Here is an 18675-nt window from a genome sequence, read left to right on the forward strand (position 1 = left end):
GCCTGAGACTTCATTTGTGTAATAATTAACAAAGAAACCGAAAGGAAAGGGGACCTTTTCCAAAGTTTCAAAACATTAATTCATCAGTTATAACATTGTTAGCACTCTAAAAGTGCTAATTTCGTTAGCTTAATTTGAGGTTGGGATTTGACATGTTTATTATGCTATTTTGTAGATAATTGAGCAGCTAAGAGACAGTAATGGACCATCAAAGTCGAAATGGGACGAGAACGAGTCAAAACGGCACTCTGGAACATCAACCATGAAAAGAAAAAGGGAAATGACTAAGAATGCCCCTGGCTGAGCACAACTGCGCTTTCTATGCATTGCGCTCGGCACTCAAAGATAGTAGCATGCAAATCAAGGAGCATCATAGCTCTATCCTAGAGCACAGTGGTACTCCAAACATTGATGGACAAGATAGGACATGCACGTGCTCGAGAGCGCCAGCTTAAGCGCAACGACGCTCGAGACAGGCACTACGATAAGGCCAAGAGTGCAATTGCACTCTCCCTAACTACAGTTGCACTCGACCACGTTTATATAAGTGTCCTGCCTAGAACGCAGTTGCGCTCTCCCTAAGCGAGTGGCGCTAGGCCACTTTTATATAAGCATTTTTAGCCAAATTAGGTCAATGAATCTCAATTTCAACAACCTCCACACAAAGTTTCCACTTACTCTTGTATCTTTCATTAATTTTGGATATTGTGGCTCATCTTAACACCTCATGAGTGACTAAGATAAGTTATTTCTAGCTTAGGGGTGGATTAAACTCATGCATTTTGGTTGAGAGACTTGTTTATTTTGAACTCATGTTGGATTTATTGGTTCTCAAGAAAATTTAATGTTTTTTGCTTGGAATTTATGCTTGACTTGATCAAGCATGATATTTTCTTTGCTTTGCTAGAGGTAGATGTGACTATTCATGTTAATCTCAATTAGGGCTTAAATTTGTGCCTTGCTTATAATTAAGTTCTAAATTGCCTTAGCAATTTCTTTTGTAGCATTCAAAGTCATCTTTCAAGAATCTAATCAATTGATAATTTAGGCGATCCAAATTGCTATTGATTTGGTTTATTTTCCTAGACTTAATTGATTAGGCTGCTATTGGAACCGATTAACTGAACACCTAGACTAATTAGCTAATTAATTAGTAAAGTTGATAGTTATAGTCTTCCATACAAACAAACCAACAACAAAATCTTGCATGTAAATTAATCAAGAACATGAGCAAAATCTAAATTTCCTAAGCTAGATTCCTTAATTGAATTTAATTCTCTTTTAAATTACGCATTTAAATTCATGCTATTTAAATTCCTTGCGATCACAACAATACCAAACTCTCTCTGTGACCATTCGAATTCAATTGTTAGCTAAAATTTTCAGATTCCATTTGGAGAGGACCAAGTCTTGCACTCATACTACGTTGTAGTGTGAACTGAACAATACATATTAGAGTTTATAAATTTTATTTGATTAGTGGTCTTTTGGAAGCAACACCAAAAAGATACTATCAAACATTAGGAGAAATTTTTACTAATATCAAACCACTTTTAATTGTGGGATGAACCATCAACATTTGGTTAATCATTCATAAAGTACAGTTTTTTTAAAGAAGATAATTGAGTGTATACAGAAAACTAAATAGCGCATTTGAACGTATGAACGTATCAGTAGTTCTCAGGACAAGTAGATAGTCCAATGGGCAGAGAGGCAATTCAATATAACTGCAACAGTTAATCTAAGATTCTAAAGGGAAGTTCCCAACAGATTCAACTCACTTGTTTCAAGGATTCAAAATGGCAGAGTTGGAAGTGAAGGTGATATAAATACTAGTGATACAACAGAGAATCAGTATTATTCCACCTTATTTTACCCGAAATAGTTCTATGGAAATGAGCAACTGCACTATAATCTTCCTCTCATCATCTTTTTTAAGCACTTGGAAAGTCATTATAAACAGACTCTTGTTTTCTCAAATCTAGTTTTTGACCTCTACAATACAAAGATCAAAAAAACTTACCGAATGCAGAGAATTAGAGGAAAACTGCCAATTGAGAATAATTAGGACAGGCATCACATCATTAATTAGCTGCCAAAATTTTCCTAATACGTTCCTTGGGTGCTGTGATCAACAAGAGAACAAAAGGTTCAGATGAAGTATCAAAGGAGCAAAATACTTGAAAGGAAGATGCTAACTTGATTTAGATATATTCAAACTAAAAGGTTATTTTGACTTTCTTACCAGGCAGGCCAGTGAACCCTTCATATTGTTCATATGCTTGCCTGATGAACATCTCCAATCCAGGAACAATAGCTGCTCCAGACTCCTCAGCTTCCCGCAAGAGTCTAGTCATCCTTGGTTTGTAAACAGCGTCGAAAACCAGGGAGTAGTATCTTAGAGCATGCTGCAAAACAGAGTCACTTAGTTCTTTTCCCTTCATTTCGCGACTGCTATTGAAGTATGAGAATGTGTAAATTGTTAAGAGTATGTAATGGTTTTTATGGAATTTAGTTCAATTCGCCTGATCAAATTAGGCCGCTCTGTTATATTTAATTTTTTCCAACCAGATCCATTTTTATGATTTCGTCACATTGGTTAACTACTATTTCACATACACACCCAAATGCTTGGCACTGGGTGAACATTAGATTTTGAATGGCAAGTTTCATTCAATACAACAATGACTAGAATGAAAAACCTTTGGAATGGGAGTTTCATCAACTTTTGGCTGCATTCCAATTGGTGTTGCGTTGGCAAGAATCATGCCATCCTCTGGGTGAAAATTTTCTAAGGCAGCAAGAGACACAGCCTGTCCCCCAACACAGTCTGCAAGTTCTCTAGCCCGATCTTCATGCATATGAAAGAAAAGTGTCATATCCTACTCAATCTATAGATAAAGTTAATAACCAAAAGTCAGGGGTGGGGGAGAAAGAAAAAGGAGCATCCAGTTCATATGTTATTGTTCACCAAAAGGAAAAAGCAAGAGTATAACATATCATGCAAAAAGAGATCATGTCTGGATAAAGAAAAGGTTATTGTAGAAAAGTATTACTTATTAGTTGTTGCATTAGAAAAAAAAAATTGAGGAATTTACGACAATAATAGAATAGAATTAGAGTGGTATGGATGTCTTGAGGAAGGTTGAATTGTGACTGGATTCAAAGCCTAACGTTTGAGTATTTATAACAAGTTTTACTTATTACTGGGCCATCTTCTTCAAAGATATGGTTTTTTTTAAAACAAAAAAAAATCCTTCGTTTGAAATAGAGTTATTGATTTACATTTACCTAAATAAGAGAAGGAAGGTAACAGGAAAATGCTAAAAAGCTGATATACAAAGAAAGTAATCAGGCGAAGAAAATCCAATGATTAAGAAAAGAATCACTCCACTCAATAGAGGATGATAGGCTGAAAACGCAACAATTATAAGATAGAAGGGAAGTAATACACTAAAAATGAGTGTTCAAAAAAATATGCTGACGAAACTAAAAGGGAGTACTCTCATCCCAAGTTTTATGTTGTTTATGGTTTGACAATATTATTTTCAAGTAGATAATGATTACAGACACAGAACAGTAACAAAAGTGAGTGTATTTGAATTAGGTGTTGACAGCAAAACTGCTCAAACCGAACCAAATTGCAAAACTGAACCGAATCGAACTGATTTATAAGCAAAACCGAATTTTTTGGTTCGTTGCGATTTGTTGGGCTGTTGAAACCGAATTTAAACGGTTCGGTTCAAAGCTTGAAAACCGATTTCTAAACCGAACCAAACCATTTAAATATAAATATATATAAAATATTAATATTTATTTAATAATAAATAACCTAAATTTAAAACTAAAGCGAAGACCAGTAGACTACATGCACAACGCACGCAACGCAAATTCTTCCTTTCCATCTGGCGTTTGCTTTCGATTTCTTCCTTTAGAATTTCTTGGGTTTTTTTTGCTGCCGCCGCCACAGTTCTTCTTTTGTCGACCAAAGGAAATTTTCGCCGTTCTTCTTTCGTGAACCAGAGGAAAGACTTTCGCCGGTCTTCTTTCGTGAACCAGAGGACACACGAAAGATCAGTAGACCGCCGCTTCCGTTCGCTTCGTGCTCAGGAACGTTCGTCGTGCTCAGGAAAGGAAAATAACCCTACAGGCCGCAGCTCTAGTACATGTAAAAATTTTCTCCCTCATTTAACTCTAGTACCACATTAATATTTTTCATTTAAGAATTCTTAAATACATGTAAAAATCAGGTCTTAATGATTTTATAACAAAATTTTAGGTAAATAAAATTTGGTTCGTGCTCAGATCACCACCCGCAGGCCGCAGTTCGTTCAAGCCAGTCCTCATCCGATTGAATTATTGAAATTTTAGGTAAATAAAATAAAATTTTAAGTAACTAATGAAATTATTAGGTAATCATTATCTTATTTTAGCACAACTTTTGTTGTTGTTGGTGGTGGTTGTTGTGTTTGAACAAATAAAATCCTATTGATGTTGTCTTGTTATTGTTGGTTGTTCTTGTTGTGTTTGAACTTTTAGTTTAAGTAAATGATTTTGTTTGATGGTAATAAGTTCTCTCTATTTTCCCCTTTATAGGTACCATCGGTCTATCCCAATGAGCTTGAACAAGAGCAACGATTCCAATGATGATGTTGTTGTGATGCCATCACTACCACCACCATCACGAAAAAACGAAAGTGAGGAGACAGTTTCAAAACATATAAGTGGACGAAAGAGGAAAAATCCATCTATGGTATGGGATCACTTTACTAAATGTTTTGAATATAGTGATGATGATCCGCATGCTAAATGTAACTATTGTGGTATGGTGTATGCATGTCATCCTAGAAGGAATGGAAATTCAACTATGAGAATGCATATTGAACACTACTGTAAAAAAAATCCTTATCAGATTAAGAAGTCTAAGTTAGATGTAACACAAACTAAGTTGGTTTTTAAGAACAATGAGGGTATTGGAGATAATTCACAATCACATTCATCCTTAATTACAAGATGTTTACTATTGAGAGTGCTCGGAGACTACTTGCTGAGATGATTATATGAGTTGCCATTTAAATTCGTGGAGAACCAAGGATTTAAGAGGTTTGTGAATAGGACTTTGACGTTAGTAGAACCTAATTTTGTTCTTCCTTTTCGAAAAACAATTGCTAAGGATATTTTGGGAATTTATGATAACGCGAAAGAAATGTTGAAGAGCATTTTTGTGAAAGAAGGATATAGAGTGTCACTTACAACCGATACATGGTCATCAATCCAGAATATGAACTATTTGGTTTTGGCTGCACACTTTATTGATAAAGATTGGAAATTACATAAAAGAATTCTTAATTTCACCCAAATTGAGAATCATATAGGGGAGACGATAGGAAAAGAGATTGAGAAATGTCTAAAACAGTGGGGTATTAAAAAGGTTATGACATTGACAGTTGATAATGCTTCGTCAAATGATACTGTCATTGCTTATTTGAAGAAGCGTTTTAAGCATGGGTTGGTGTTAGATGGTGAGTTATTGCATGTTCGATGTTGTGCACATATATTGAACTTAATTGTATGCAATAGCCTAAAAGATATTAATGATTCATTTGTTCGAATTCGAGATGTTGTGAGGTTTGTTAGATCTTCTCCTGCTAGACTTGTCACATTTAAGAAGTGTATCACAGAGGAGAACATAGATAGTAAAAGTATGTTGTGTCTTGATGTTCCAACTAGATGGAATTCTATCTATTTGATGCTTGAGGCCACTGTAAAATTTGAAAAGGCATTTGAGAGGTTAGAAGACTACGACACAGTCTACATGAATGAGGAAAAACCAACCACCAGGGATTGGGAAATTGCGAGAATATTTACCAAATACTTGTCGGTGTTCTATGAAGTAACTGTTAGGCTTTCAGGGTCTTTGTATGTTACTTCCAATACAGTCTTCCATGAGATTAGTATTGTTCAGAATTGCATCAGAAAATATTCAAGTGCAACTGGTCCTAATGATGTGCTTTTGCAAGAAAAGTTTGATAAGTATTGGGGAAAAAAAGATAGAACAAATTTATTCTTGTATGTTGCCTTCGTTTTGGACCCTCGTTATAAGATGAAATTTCTTTTGCATTGCCTAAATCAATTATTTGATGTTGATTGTGCAAAAGCCATAGGAAGTAAGGTAGAGGTGTTTTGAGAGCATTGTTCAATGAATACAATTTGTCATTATTGTTGAAATACGTTAAATTAGTCCTAAGGGCATTTTTGTAATTTATGCTAAATTAGGGTTTCACCCCATTCTATTTATATCTGAGGTTGGGTCTATTATAGGTATGACATTAAAATAATAAGTCCTTTTCTACCGTAGTTTTTCTTCCCTGAATTAGGGTTTTCCACGTAAACTCCTTGTGTCGTCTTCTTTTCTTCTATTTCAATATGGTATCAGAGCAAGGTGATGAAACCCTAGCCTCGATAGAAGAAACTCAGTCATCAAACTTGATAGGCGAAGGTACGCTGACTAATGAGGCTGTGATTCAAGCAGCAGTTGACCGCTATCTCCAAACCATCATCCCAGGTGGCTCAGCCGAACAGATCCAGCTGGCGAGCCGATTAGATTCCAGACTCAGCCGTTTCCAGCCGAACACCATCGAGGAAGGTTACGCTCTCCAGCCGGCGCACGCGAACGGGTCACAACCGATTGGACCCTCGACTTCGCACGTGACCGTCTCAGCTTCGCAGGTCCCCCAGCCAGCGCACGCAATCGATTTACAGCCAATCAGTACCTCGACCATCTCAGCTTCACACGTCCTCCAGCTGGCGCACGCGATCAATTTACAGCCGATCGGTACCTCGGCGTCGCACAGAACCGGATCTGCACCAAACGGTCGTGGGTTTGCTCCAGCTGCCAGGTCGAGTCAGATTGGCGCGATTTCTTCAACCTCGCAGCCGATCGCCGAGCCTTCTGTCCATTACCCACCATCGTAGTCGTCTGGTAGCAGCCTGGTCACGGGTTGCCGAACTTTGCCGCCAGTGGACTTCCGACAGTAGCTTCTTCACAGTACCATAGTGGACAGCTTCTTCCTCATGTGTATCCAGTTCGGCCTCAGTTTCGAATGGGTGATTCCATTGAAGAAAAATCCCATGGTTTTTAGAACAGAAAAATTCCAGATCTGAATCTCATGGGGAACTCCAACAATAATTGGTTAGTCTCCAGCAACAGATGGCCGCCCTTGGAGCCAGATGGAATGGCCATGATTCTTCCCCGACGTATTCAGAAAATCCGGTATCAATGTTTCCTACTCTTCCAACTTCTAATTTTTTATCTGGAACTATTGGAAATTTTACAGGAATAATCACGGGAGAGAAGTTGAATGGGCAAAATTACTTCTCTTGGTCCCAAACAATTAAAATGGTTCTTGAGGGACGCCATAAGTTTGGATATTTGACTGGAGAGATACCACGACCAAATCCTGGGGATCCTCAAGAGCGTGTCTGGAAGGCAAAGGTTCTTTGTTCCGCTCAATGTTAATCAGTAGCATGAACCACAATCGGGAAACCTTTACTCTATTCAGCCACTGCCCGAGATATTTGGGATGCAGTCGACGGTTATATTCGAGGTGTCAAAACACATCCCGCCTGTATATCTACGTAAACAGGTTCACAAATGCAAACAAGGAGCATGGATGTAACTCATACTTCAGCAAGATGTCGTTGTTATGGCAAGAAATGGATCTATGTCAGGAGATCATCTGGAATTGCCCACAAGATGGAATTCAATACTCCAAGATAGAAGAGGTTGAGAGTGTGTATGATTTTTCTTGCCGGGCTGCACCCCAAAATTGATACAGTTCGTAGTCGAATACTAGGGCAGAAACCAATTCCGTCTCTCATGGAGGTCTGTTCAGAGGTTAAATTGGAAGAAGATAGATCGAGGTGAATGAACGGGCCGAGTGTTACTACTGTAGAGTCAGCTGCCTTCGGGGTAAAGTCCGCTGGAGCTGATGGTGACAAGCAGAATAGTAAAACACCCCCAGTATGTGAGCATTGCAAAAAACAATGGCACACGAAGGATCAGTGCTGGAAATTGCATGGTCGCCCTCCAAATGGTAAACGTCACCCTCCGAATGACAAGTCGAAATCTGGGCGTGCTCTAGTAGGTGAATCAGTTGAGGGGCTGCACAACCTCAGACACAACCTCCAGTGACCAATCCTGGTGATTTAGGTACCATAGGGATCGGAACAGTTGCTCAATCAGGTAACCCTCAATTTTTAGTTTCCTTGTTGAAGGGAATGAGTTATGGATTCTAGATTCAGGAGCGACCGATCACTTGACTGGCTCATCCGACCGGTTTCTCTCATACTATCAAGCGCTGGAAATGAGAGGATTCGAATTACGGATGAGTCCTTCGCTCCTGTTGCTGGAAAAGGCCGACTGTCACCATTTCAGAGATTAACTCTGCAAAATATCTTACATGTGCCCAAAATTTCTTACAACTTATTATCAATAAGCAAAATAACAAAAGATTTAAACTGTAGAGTTGTCTTCTCACCAGATACTGCTTTGTTTCAGGACTTGAGCTCGGGGGAGACGATTGGCACTGCCCAATATGACAGAGGCTTATATTTCCTTTCTGCAGATGCTTCCTCCAGAAGCTTGTTTAGGACTAGTCTTTTATCTTCGTTTTACTATGTCTGAAACAAATTATTTATTGTGGCATTTTCGTCTTGGACATCCTAGTTTTCAATATATGCGATATTTATTTCCTCATTTATTCCATAATGTGAACGTTTCTTCATTATCTTGTGATGTCTGTATACGTGCTAAACAACCTCGCGTGTCGTTTGTTTCTCAGCCCTATAACACTACCCAGCCTTTTCACCTGGTTCACAGTGATGTTTGGGGACCCTCAAGCATTCTACTCTATATGGTAAACGATGGTTTGTAACTTCCATCGATGACCATAACCGACTTATATGGGTATATCTCCCTTGCTGATAAGTCTGAGGTTTTATCTACCTTCAAACAGTTCTATGTCACTATATTAACACAGTTCAACACAAAGATTGCCTTTCTTCGGAGTGACAATGGTCGTGAGTTTGTTCAACCACACCTTCCAGGAATTCCTAGTGTCAAAAGGGATCATCCATCAAAACTTGTGTGTATATACTCCACAACAAAATGGGGTGGCTGAACGGAAAAATCGTCATCTCATTGAGTTGCTCATTCCTTGATAAGTCCAGCGTCTCTCCCTTTGTACCTGTGGGGAGATGCAGTTCTTACCGCAGCTCATCTAATTAATAGAATGCCTTCACGAGTTCTAAAGTTTCAAACCCCTCTTGAGTGCTTCAAAAAGTCCTATCAGTCTACCCGTTCTTATTTCTGAGGTTCCTCTTCGTGTGTTTGGGTGTACAGCCTTTATTCGTACTCATGGTCCACACCGGACTAAGTTTGCTCCACGAGCTAAAAAATGTGTGTTTGTCGGGTATCCCTTCATCAGCAAGGCTATAAATGCTTTCATCCATCTTCCGAAAATATTTTGTCACTATGGATGTCACGTTCCTTGAAGATAAACCGTTCTTTCCCGTTGTCATCTTCAGGAGGAGACCACGAATGAAGAGACTAACTGTTTCACGTACTCCGTACCCATTAGCTTCAATCTTAATGTTCCTGACTTAGTCTACTTAGTCTTGAACCTAACTCTGCTCCTGTTGTTCCCGTGTCGATTCTTCCTACTAGACAAGTGGCCCTGGATAACATACTATAGGAAGAATCTCAGAAAGAAAATTCAGGAAACCTTTGGTGTTCCCATCGGAAAGTGTCAAGCGTCGGAACCAGCTCAGGTTCAAGATCCCGTTGTTTCAGAGGAGAGTCTTGAAGAAAGTATGGGAACATAGAAAATGATGAAATGAGCTCAGAGAAGGTTGAAACTTCAGGAGGTAATGAGGTGCTGAAAGATCCTCAAGAAGATGCAAAATTGTCTCAAAAGTCTGACACTGAAGAGGGACAAACGAAAACTGACAACTATGATACCACTCTGGATATGCCAATTGCTCTGAGAAAGGGAACCAGGTCATGTGCAAAATACCCTTTGCATAGTTTTCTGATCTATAGTAACTTATCTCCTGGTTTTAAGGCTTTTACTACTCAGCTGAATGCTCTAGCAATACCTACTAGTGTACATGCGGCCATGGAAGTTCCCGAGTGGAAAGCAGCAGTAATGGAGGAAATGAGAGCTCTTGAGGCAAATAAGACTTGGGAGTTAGTAGCTCTCCTAGAGGTCACAAAACAGCTAGTTGCAAATGGGTGTTTCACAGTGAAGTATAAGTCTGACGGACACTCGAGAGTATAAAGCTAGGTTAGTTGCTAAAGGGTTCACTCAGACGTATGGGATTGATTATTCAGAAACTTTTTCCTCAGTGGCTAAGTTAAACACGATTCGTGTTCTTCTGTCTGTCGCCGTAAATAAAGATTGGCCCTACATCAACTAGATGTAAAGAACGCATTCCTAAATGGTGAGTTGGAAGAGGAAGTTTATATGAGTCCACCTCCAGGTTTCAAAGCTAAGTTTGGGAATCATGTTTGCAAACTCAGGAAGTCTTTATATGGGTTGAAGCAGTCCCCTAGGGCATGGTTTGACAAGTTCACCGTGTTTGTTAAGTCCCAAGGGTTTGTTCAGGGGCATTCTGATCATACCTTGTTTACAAAAAATCACCCTTAGGAAAGATTGCTGTGTTGGTAGTGTATGTTGATGACATCATCCTATCAGGGGATGACACGACAGAAATTGCTAAGCTAAAACAAAGGATGGCAGGTGAGTTTGAAATCAAGGATCTTGGTAGTTTAAGGTATTTTCTAGGGATGGAAGTGGCAAGATCAAAAGCAGGAATATCTGTATCTCAGCGGAAGTACACTCTGGACTTGTTAGAGGAAACAGGAATGATTGTATGCAAACCTACTGACACTCCTATTGAGGTCAATAGCAAACTGAAAAGTATTTCGAAAGGAGTTCCTATGAATAAGGAGAGGTATCAATAATTAGTAGGAAAATTGATTTACTTGTCTCGTACTAGGCCCGACATATCCTATGCTGTGAGTGTAGTAAGTCAGTTTATGCAGAGTCCATATGAGGAGCACATGGAAGCTATGACTCGAATTTTGAGATACCTAAAGTCCACCCCCTAGGAAGGGCTTGGTGTTTAGGAAACATGACACACGGAGCATCGAGGCATATACTGACTCAGATTGGGCCGGATCTGTGACTGATAGAAGGTCAACTTCAGGGTACTGTACCTTTGTATGGGGAAATTTGGTAACTTGGCGAAGTAAAAAACAGGGTGTAGTGGCCAGAAGTAGCTATGAATCTGAGAGTGTGTGAAGAAATCTGGTTGCAGAAAGTTTTATTTAATCTTCACGAGAGTAGTCCGGGGCTCATGAAGCTGTATTGTGATAATAAGGTTGCCATCAGTATTGCGAATAATCCTGTGCAACATGATAGAACCAAACATGTGGAAATTGACAGGCACTTTATTAAAGAAAAGTTAGACCGCAGAGCTATTTGTATTCCCTATATACCTTCCGTCCAACAGATTGCAGATGTTTTTATGAAAGGGTTATCGAGACAGACGTTTGAAGCTTGTATTAGCAAGTTGGGTCTTGCCGATATCTATGACCCAACTTGAGGGGGAGTGTTGAAATACGTTGAATTAGCCCTAAGGGCATTTTTGTAATTTATGCTATATTTGCTAAATTAGGGTTTCACCTCATTCTATTTATATCTGAGATCGGGTCTATTGTAGGTATGACATTAAAATAATAAGCCCTTTTCTATCGTGGTTTTTCTTCTCTGAATTAGGGTTTTCCACGTAAACTCCTTGTGTCTCTTCTTTTCTTCTATTTCAATAATTATCAGTTGCTAAGAAGGGTCAATCTTCATGTACCATTAAAAGTTCTCCATTTAGAACTTCAAGTGCAAGTGCTTCAGAGATTTTCTGTTTTGATTTTGAAGATTTGGATGAAGATGATTCGCAAAGTGTGGATTCAGAAGTTGATATTTACTTTCTGGAGCCTCGTGTTAAACGTGAAGATAACTTTGATATCTTAGATTGGTGGAAGGGGAATTTTTCTAGATATAAGATTCTTAGCAAAATTGCACGAGATCTTTTAGCAGTTCCAGTATCCACAGTTGCTTTTGAGTCCGCATTCAGCACTAGTGGGAAAGTAATTGATCCTTTTCGTACCTCATTATCTTCAACCACTGTTGAGGCACTTGTATGTGCACAAAATTGGTTACGTTCTGAACAAATTAGCACTGGTTTACGACAATACTTGGAGAAAATTAAAGATGAAGAGGAAGGTTCGTATATTCTAAACATATTTATATATATATATTTTAACATATTCATTCATATATTTATTATAGTAACTACTAACAAGTTTATGATTTGTTTCTTAGTTTTTATAACGGGATTGAACGAAGCAGAAAATGCAAAAAACAAGGAGAAGGAGAATCATAATTGACAAGCGAACAAATTTGTTTGTATTGATTGGACTTTTGGAATTCAGCACTAGTGTTTTAGCTTGTTATTTGCTTTTATGTGACGTGTATTGTGTACTTCTACTTTGGAGAACTTTTTAGTTTTTAACTTTTTATTGTAGTCATTTGGATTGATATGTTTTTATGAGTTATTGTGGATTGATATTTAAGAAATTTGTGTATTGTGTACTTTGGACATGTTCTTATTGTGGATTACTGGATTGATATTTAAATTATGTTTAGAGTATAAAAAAAGAGAATATACAAATTTCAAAAAAAGAACAAGGAAAATAAAAAGTAATTTAAATTATGTGAAAAATTGGTAAAATAAAAAAAGAGAATATACACATTTCAAAAAAAGGAAGAAGGAAAATAAAAGAGAGTGGAACTTGGAAGGAAGAAGGAAAATAAAAGAAAGAAGAAACAAAAAAAAAAGGCAAAAAAAAAAAAAGAAACCGATTCATGAAACCAAACCAAACCGAATAGAACCGGTTCGGTTCGGTTCGGTTCGAACAGCACAAACGGTGCAATTCAGTTTCATGTATAAATAAAAACAGTTCGGTTCGGTTTGGCCTCCAAACCAAACCGAACTGATTCCACCCCTAATTTGAATTAACTTTTCAAGGATTTAATTTTGAAAATAAGTCATTTTGAAGAATTGAAGTGTTTTGGCAACCACTCAAAATAACTTTTGAATTGTATTTTAACTAGATTTTATCAAAAGAGTTAAAATAAAAATAAATTTTTTCTTAAAACTTTTTTTTCTCTAACCAATCCAAACAGGCCCTTAGTAAGGGCTGACATAAATTTGCCTCTAATAGGCCTACAGTTATCCTTATTGTAACTTCTTTCTTTATTCACGATCTAGGTTCACAAGATAGAGATGCTTTTTAATATAAAGAAAAAACATCAAATTGTTACCATATGAGCGGTTAGCAATTACAATCCTGGCTCCCTTCTGTTTTGCACCATAAGCAAGAGCTTTGCCAACTCCACCAGCACCAATGACAACAAAGAGCTTACCGGCTAAGCGTGAACCAACTGTGGAGCTATCATTATGCAAGCCTGCGACATAAGAGTTGGTACCAAGCATCTTGGTTGACAATTGTATTTATGAAAAAGCAAAAGAAAAATGTGCATCTAGAGAAGTCACACAAACTGAGTAATCCATCTTCAATGGCTGAAATAGCAGCATAACAATCTGTGTTATAGCCACATAATTTTCCATCACTTCTTCTAACAACAAAATTAACAGCTCCAGTTGCCTGCAAAAGTTTAAAACTCTTTCCCCAGTCATGCATGTTACTTTGAAGTTTAACCCAAAAGGGAGGGGGAGGGAGACAGTATATCAACCACCTAACTGTAGACGGTCAAACTGGTGGAGAACCATAAAAAACAATAGTCAATAATTTACCCTTGCAACTGGATCGACCTCATCGCAATATTTGAATACTGCTTCCTTGTGTGGTATTGTAACGCTGAGATTTAGAAGGAAAAAGAGAATGTCAGCAATATATATGTTCAAGCCATTTCATAGACTATGCAAGATCACTTATTCAACATCATATACACTTGCAGAATTTGAGAAATGAGATGTCAAGAAAAAATGTCCATTATTTCAACCGATTGAAAACAAGAAATTGTGAAGAAACATTCAATAAGTGATATTTGTATGTTGTAAATACGCAAGTATTCAAAAGTTAGTTGAAGTTGAAACCTGAATCCACCAATATCACTAGATGAATAAGTATCTAGAAACTTTGTAGGATCATCCACCAATAAGGGAACATAAATGGCGTCGAAACCAACTGCCTTGAAAAGTTCATTGTACAATGCAGGTAATTTGCTGTTGCCTACTGGGTTTCCAATAATGCCAAATACCTTAGTATCAGGCCCTATTTGTCTGAAGTTGTATAGATTTAATAGATCTTTGATAGTCGGTTGACCAGGAGCCGAAACTATTCCCTCCTCAAGGGTACCAAAAGTAAGATAACCACCATATTTTGGACAAAGTAGCCGACAAATGAATCCCCTATCATTCATCACCAGTCCAATTATTGGAACCTGAAGAATTTACTGAGAGAAATTAAAACTAAATTGAAGAAATGAAAGAACTTTAAAACTCAAAATTCACTGAATGTTACTTTTTTTATGAATCCCACCAATCACACCAAAGTTAATGATACCAAATCAGAAGAATTGCAAAATGACAAATTTAATCTTCAAGAACTGAAATATAACTTGAAACTGGTTATAATCATGTTTAATGTAGTTGACTTCCTCTATATGCAATATGATTCAGCATATTTTTTGCCCAGAATCAGGCAAGGGATTTTACCAAGAAAGGTCTGGCATCCATGCATAGTGTACAATTCAATTGTACTACTTACTTGTGAATAGACAAGTACTTGAAACACGCGAGCAACATCAGTGATATCCAGTGCAGCCGTTGCAATCTTCACAATGTCAGCTCCAGTTGCTTGGATTTTTGCTACAAGACTCCCTAAATCCTCTAAAGATGGGGTCTTCTTATAATTGTGGGAGGAAACGATGACTTTAAAATTGTTTGGCTTCTCTTGCTGTATAGAGTCAATGAACTCCCGAGCCACCTTCAGAAAGAGATAGTGGAATAATAATAATCAAAATTTGGTGAATCAAATCCTGCTCAAAGTTGCTGTAATTATTTTGGATTATCATCCAACTATCGTGGAAACTAGGTCCATATCTTGGGGGCCTTGTCTGTTAAGATTCAAGATGTGTGGATAAAGCATCTAGAGCCTTACAATTTTGTTGAAACATGATGAAAAATTATATTAATAGCTAAATGTATTCTATGGTGTGAACTGTACCATTTGATTGATGACTGAATGTAATCTCTATCTCTCTCTAAGAATTTTAGACATGGTCGGTTTCTCTAAATAAATAGAACTTATGAACTTCACATATCATCACGATGTTAATATTGCAATTTGCAACTGTTTTTCTCTGATGTATACATAATGAACTACCTGAAGCTCAACATCAATATAGTCTGCTCCCAATTTCATGGCTAATCGAAGAACATCCCGCCGTTGATTTTCGTCACCATCATACTGACCACCCTCCCATTTAGGTCTGGGAGATCAATAGAATATGTAGTAAGGTCATCTTATACAAAATCACACAACAACATAGTTCAAAATGAAATTTATGCAAAAGCTAGCTTGTTGAAATTATTTGCATTGTGATAATTAATCAAGGTTAATATATCATTATATTCCCTACTTCCAAATATTCAAATTTTGCCCTTGTACTTTCAGTAGATCTTAAAATCGATCCTTATTGTTAGTTTGAAGTTAATTTTTATCGAACTTGGTAAAATAAATAAATTTTTTAGGGAAAAAAAATCAAGAAAAAACACAATGTGAATATCCTTCCAAAATTTATAGAGGAGAGATTTATAGAAACTATTTTTTTTTTTTTTTTTTTTTAAAAAAAAAAAAAAAAAAAAAAAAAAAAAAAGTGAACCATAAACTTATAATAGGGACTGCTTTTGTGCTTAATTGAAAATACAGGAACTAAAGTTGGACATTTGAATGTACATGAACTAAATTGGAATAAATCACGGAGTACATAGACCATAAGGGTAGTTTTACCTTGATTAACAAATGTATTCAATGTCCTTCATTAGAATACGGGAGTAAAGGCAAATGTCATCTAACATAGAGGATGCATTTCAGTGCCATGTTTCAGAAGAGGAGAGATTTTGAACAACCAACATACAAGGAAGATTTGAAGTTTATCAATCAAATACATATCCATGAACCATTAATTAGATTGGAATATGGGGGCATAAAGGCAAATGCCAATTAACGTGCCACATGCATCTACTGCCAAGATTTGAAAGAAAAGGAAGGAAAATGAGTATTGACCATGACTAACATGAAATCAGAATGCAAAATTGACCTAGTACACCCCACATGGCCCAATCTAGCAATGAATAACAATGTAATACGATAACTTCATTGGACAAGGGCACATATGTTGTGGGGGGGAATACCAGCAAGATACCTGTAAGTGAATAAGGTGGGCAGAGGGGACTCCTTAATGAGAATTTTAAGATCTTCATGGGGATTGAAAATCTTCAATGCATCCAATCTTATCTCCACAATGTCAGCACCATTCTCCCCTGCTCTCTTAACATCAACAATCATCTTATCAATTGATTCTGACACTATTGGCACACAAATAAGTGTTGACGTCTTCGTAGTCCCTTCAGTTCTGATGCCTAAGCCAGAAAATGCCGGCTGAAAAGCAAACCAGAGAAAAAAAGAAAAAAAACGAAGTCGAAGTTGTAAGAGTAAGATTGCATGCATTTAAACATCAATGCCACACAATTCACAGAAAAGCTTAAATCAACTCCAATCAAGCTGGCAATCCCATAGTTAATCAAGAACCAAGACAGCGAATCAAGTAAATTTCAAGCAGCTTGCATTTTAGGATCATCCATATTCAGTAGGCAGCCAAGCCCAATCCCAAAGATCCAAGGCCTAAAGTTTCATTTCATTACAATCCCATTTCTCAGCATACAAGCCAAAGAAGGACACTAAAACTCATCAAACAGGAAATAGAACATGGGTGTGGTAGATTCAATTCAGAATTTACCCCAAACTCCATTTTTCTTCGGCGTGCTTCAGAAATTTGGCAATTGGGCGACGTTGAGAATGTGATTGAGAGCCCGACAGATAGAACTTAGAAGAAAGGGATGAGGAGGTAGGTAAGCCGTCAGGGGGGGTTGGTAGGGGCAGCAAACGAATTGGTACAAAAAAAAATTGGAGGGCCTGCCATCATTGACTGTCCTTGAAAAGCAAATGGGGGATAGTTTAATTGAATAATTGAACACGAACATTGGAATAAAAGCCCAAAGATGATGAATCGAACGATGAGTGTAGTAAGAGACGAAACTGAATTTTGTCGATCCTAGGTTGGCATCCACATCTTTGCCCCGAAAAAGGTGGTACTGGCAGCCACATGATGGGTCTTGTAAACCCTAGATTCGCCATTTTCAAAAAAACAAACCGACGAAAAATGAAAATTAAGGTTCAGGTTCCGGTGGCCTCTATAACAGAGGTGATTTGGAGCCTTTAATTCTTGTTCGGTATGTTGTTGCTGTTGTTGTTCTTGTTTCTAACTCAATCTAATAGTATTGAATTGATTTACGCATATAATTCATCTAGAAGTCAAAATATTCGAATTTTCCAAATTTTACGTATCAAAGTTTAGATTTTAAATTGTATTAGTTCTTTAAAAAAAATTTGTATTAGTTTAAATTTAAATTCATGTCATTCTCGAAGTTGATATAAATTGAAATTTGACTTTCGGGAAAAAAAAATTGCAAGTAAAATGTGTATTTGAGAACTTTTTAGGTAAAATTGATTTTTTTTTAAATGATGTTTTTTTAATAAATAATGACAAAAATAGGGTTGGAGGGAAAGTATTCCCAAAAATAAGTTTTTAAATCGTGTATCGCGTACACGATTACACCTTAATCGTGTACCGGGTAAACGATAAGCCTTAAATCGTGTACTGGGTACACGAGTACCTGGCCACCTGGCACGCACAGTCTGGCATGGCAGTCGTATAGGTTTGACTGAGGAAATCGTATATCGATACACGATTACCCTAAGTCGTGTACCCGACTTCCTTGCATTAAAATCTCCGTCCGCCCCTTCTTCTTTCTCACCAAAACGTTTGGGTTCTTCATCGATTTCTGCCGATTTCACCATACCTTCAATCGTTTTCCTCTATTTTGCTTTCTAATTTCCAAAATCTTGTTGATTTTCCTCACCGTGGCCTCTATTTCACCGAATCCTTAATTTTCCTCACCGAATCCTTAATTTTCCTCACCGAAATCTACCAAAATTCCGATTTTGCTTGATTTTCCTCACCAAGTCCTCCATTTGTTCCTCACTGAAATCTACCTCTTTGGCTGTCGATTTTTTCTCGCTTTTGTGGTATATTCCTTTCTCTAGTTGTTTTTCAATATATTTTAAACTTAGAAATATATGTATGTTTGGGCTGATCTTATATTTACGTGGTAAATCTTGGAATTTTTTCTCTAGTTTATGTATGTTTTTGGGCTGATCTGTATGTATATGTATGTTTTTCAATA

At 37.4% G+C, this 18675-nt stretch overlaps 1 protein-coding gene across 2 annotated transcripts; it reads right to left on the reverse strand.

Annotated features, from left to right (window-relative positions):
* Positions 1-1694: 1694 nt before the first annotated feature.
* Positions 1695-17683, reverse strand: LOC120073355 (bifunctional 3-dehydroquinate dehydratase/shikimate dehydrogenase, chloroplastic-like). 2 transcript variants are annotated; one of them, XM_039026150.1, is made up of 12 exons: positions 17469-17683; positions 17169-17357; positions 16575-16810; positions 15533-15638; positions 14915-15133; positions 14242-14588; positions 13939-14002; positions 13684-13789; positions 13446-13589; positions 2703-2851; positions 2246-2408; positions 1695-2125 (listed from the first exon to the last, which is right to left on the reverse strand). In XM_039026150.1, exons 2-12 carry the CDS (start codon positions 17178-17180, stop codon positions 2085-2087), a joined length of 1587 nt encoding a protein of 528 aa, XP_038882078.1. In that variant the 5' UTR covers positions 17181-17357; positions 17469-17683; the 3' UTR covers positions 1695-2084. The 2 variants fall into 2 exon arrangements, with proteins under 2 accessions (XP_038882078.1, XP_038882079.1); XM_039026151.1 differs by lacking the exons at positions 17169-17357; positions 17469-17683 and adding an exon at positions 16160-16220 and having other exon boundaries at positions 16575-16702.
* Positions 17684-18675: the final 992 nt, after the last annotated feature.

Source organism: Benincasa hispida, chromosome 3, assembly GCF_009727055.1.
Source record: "Benincasa hispida cultivar B227 chromosome 3, ASM972705v1, whole genome shotgun sequence".
NCBI classification, from domain to species: Eukaryota; Viridiplantae; Streptophyta; class Magnoliopsida; order Cucurbitales; family Cucurbitaceae; genus Benincasa; species Benincasa hispida.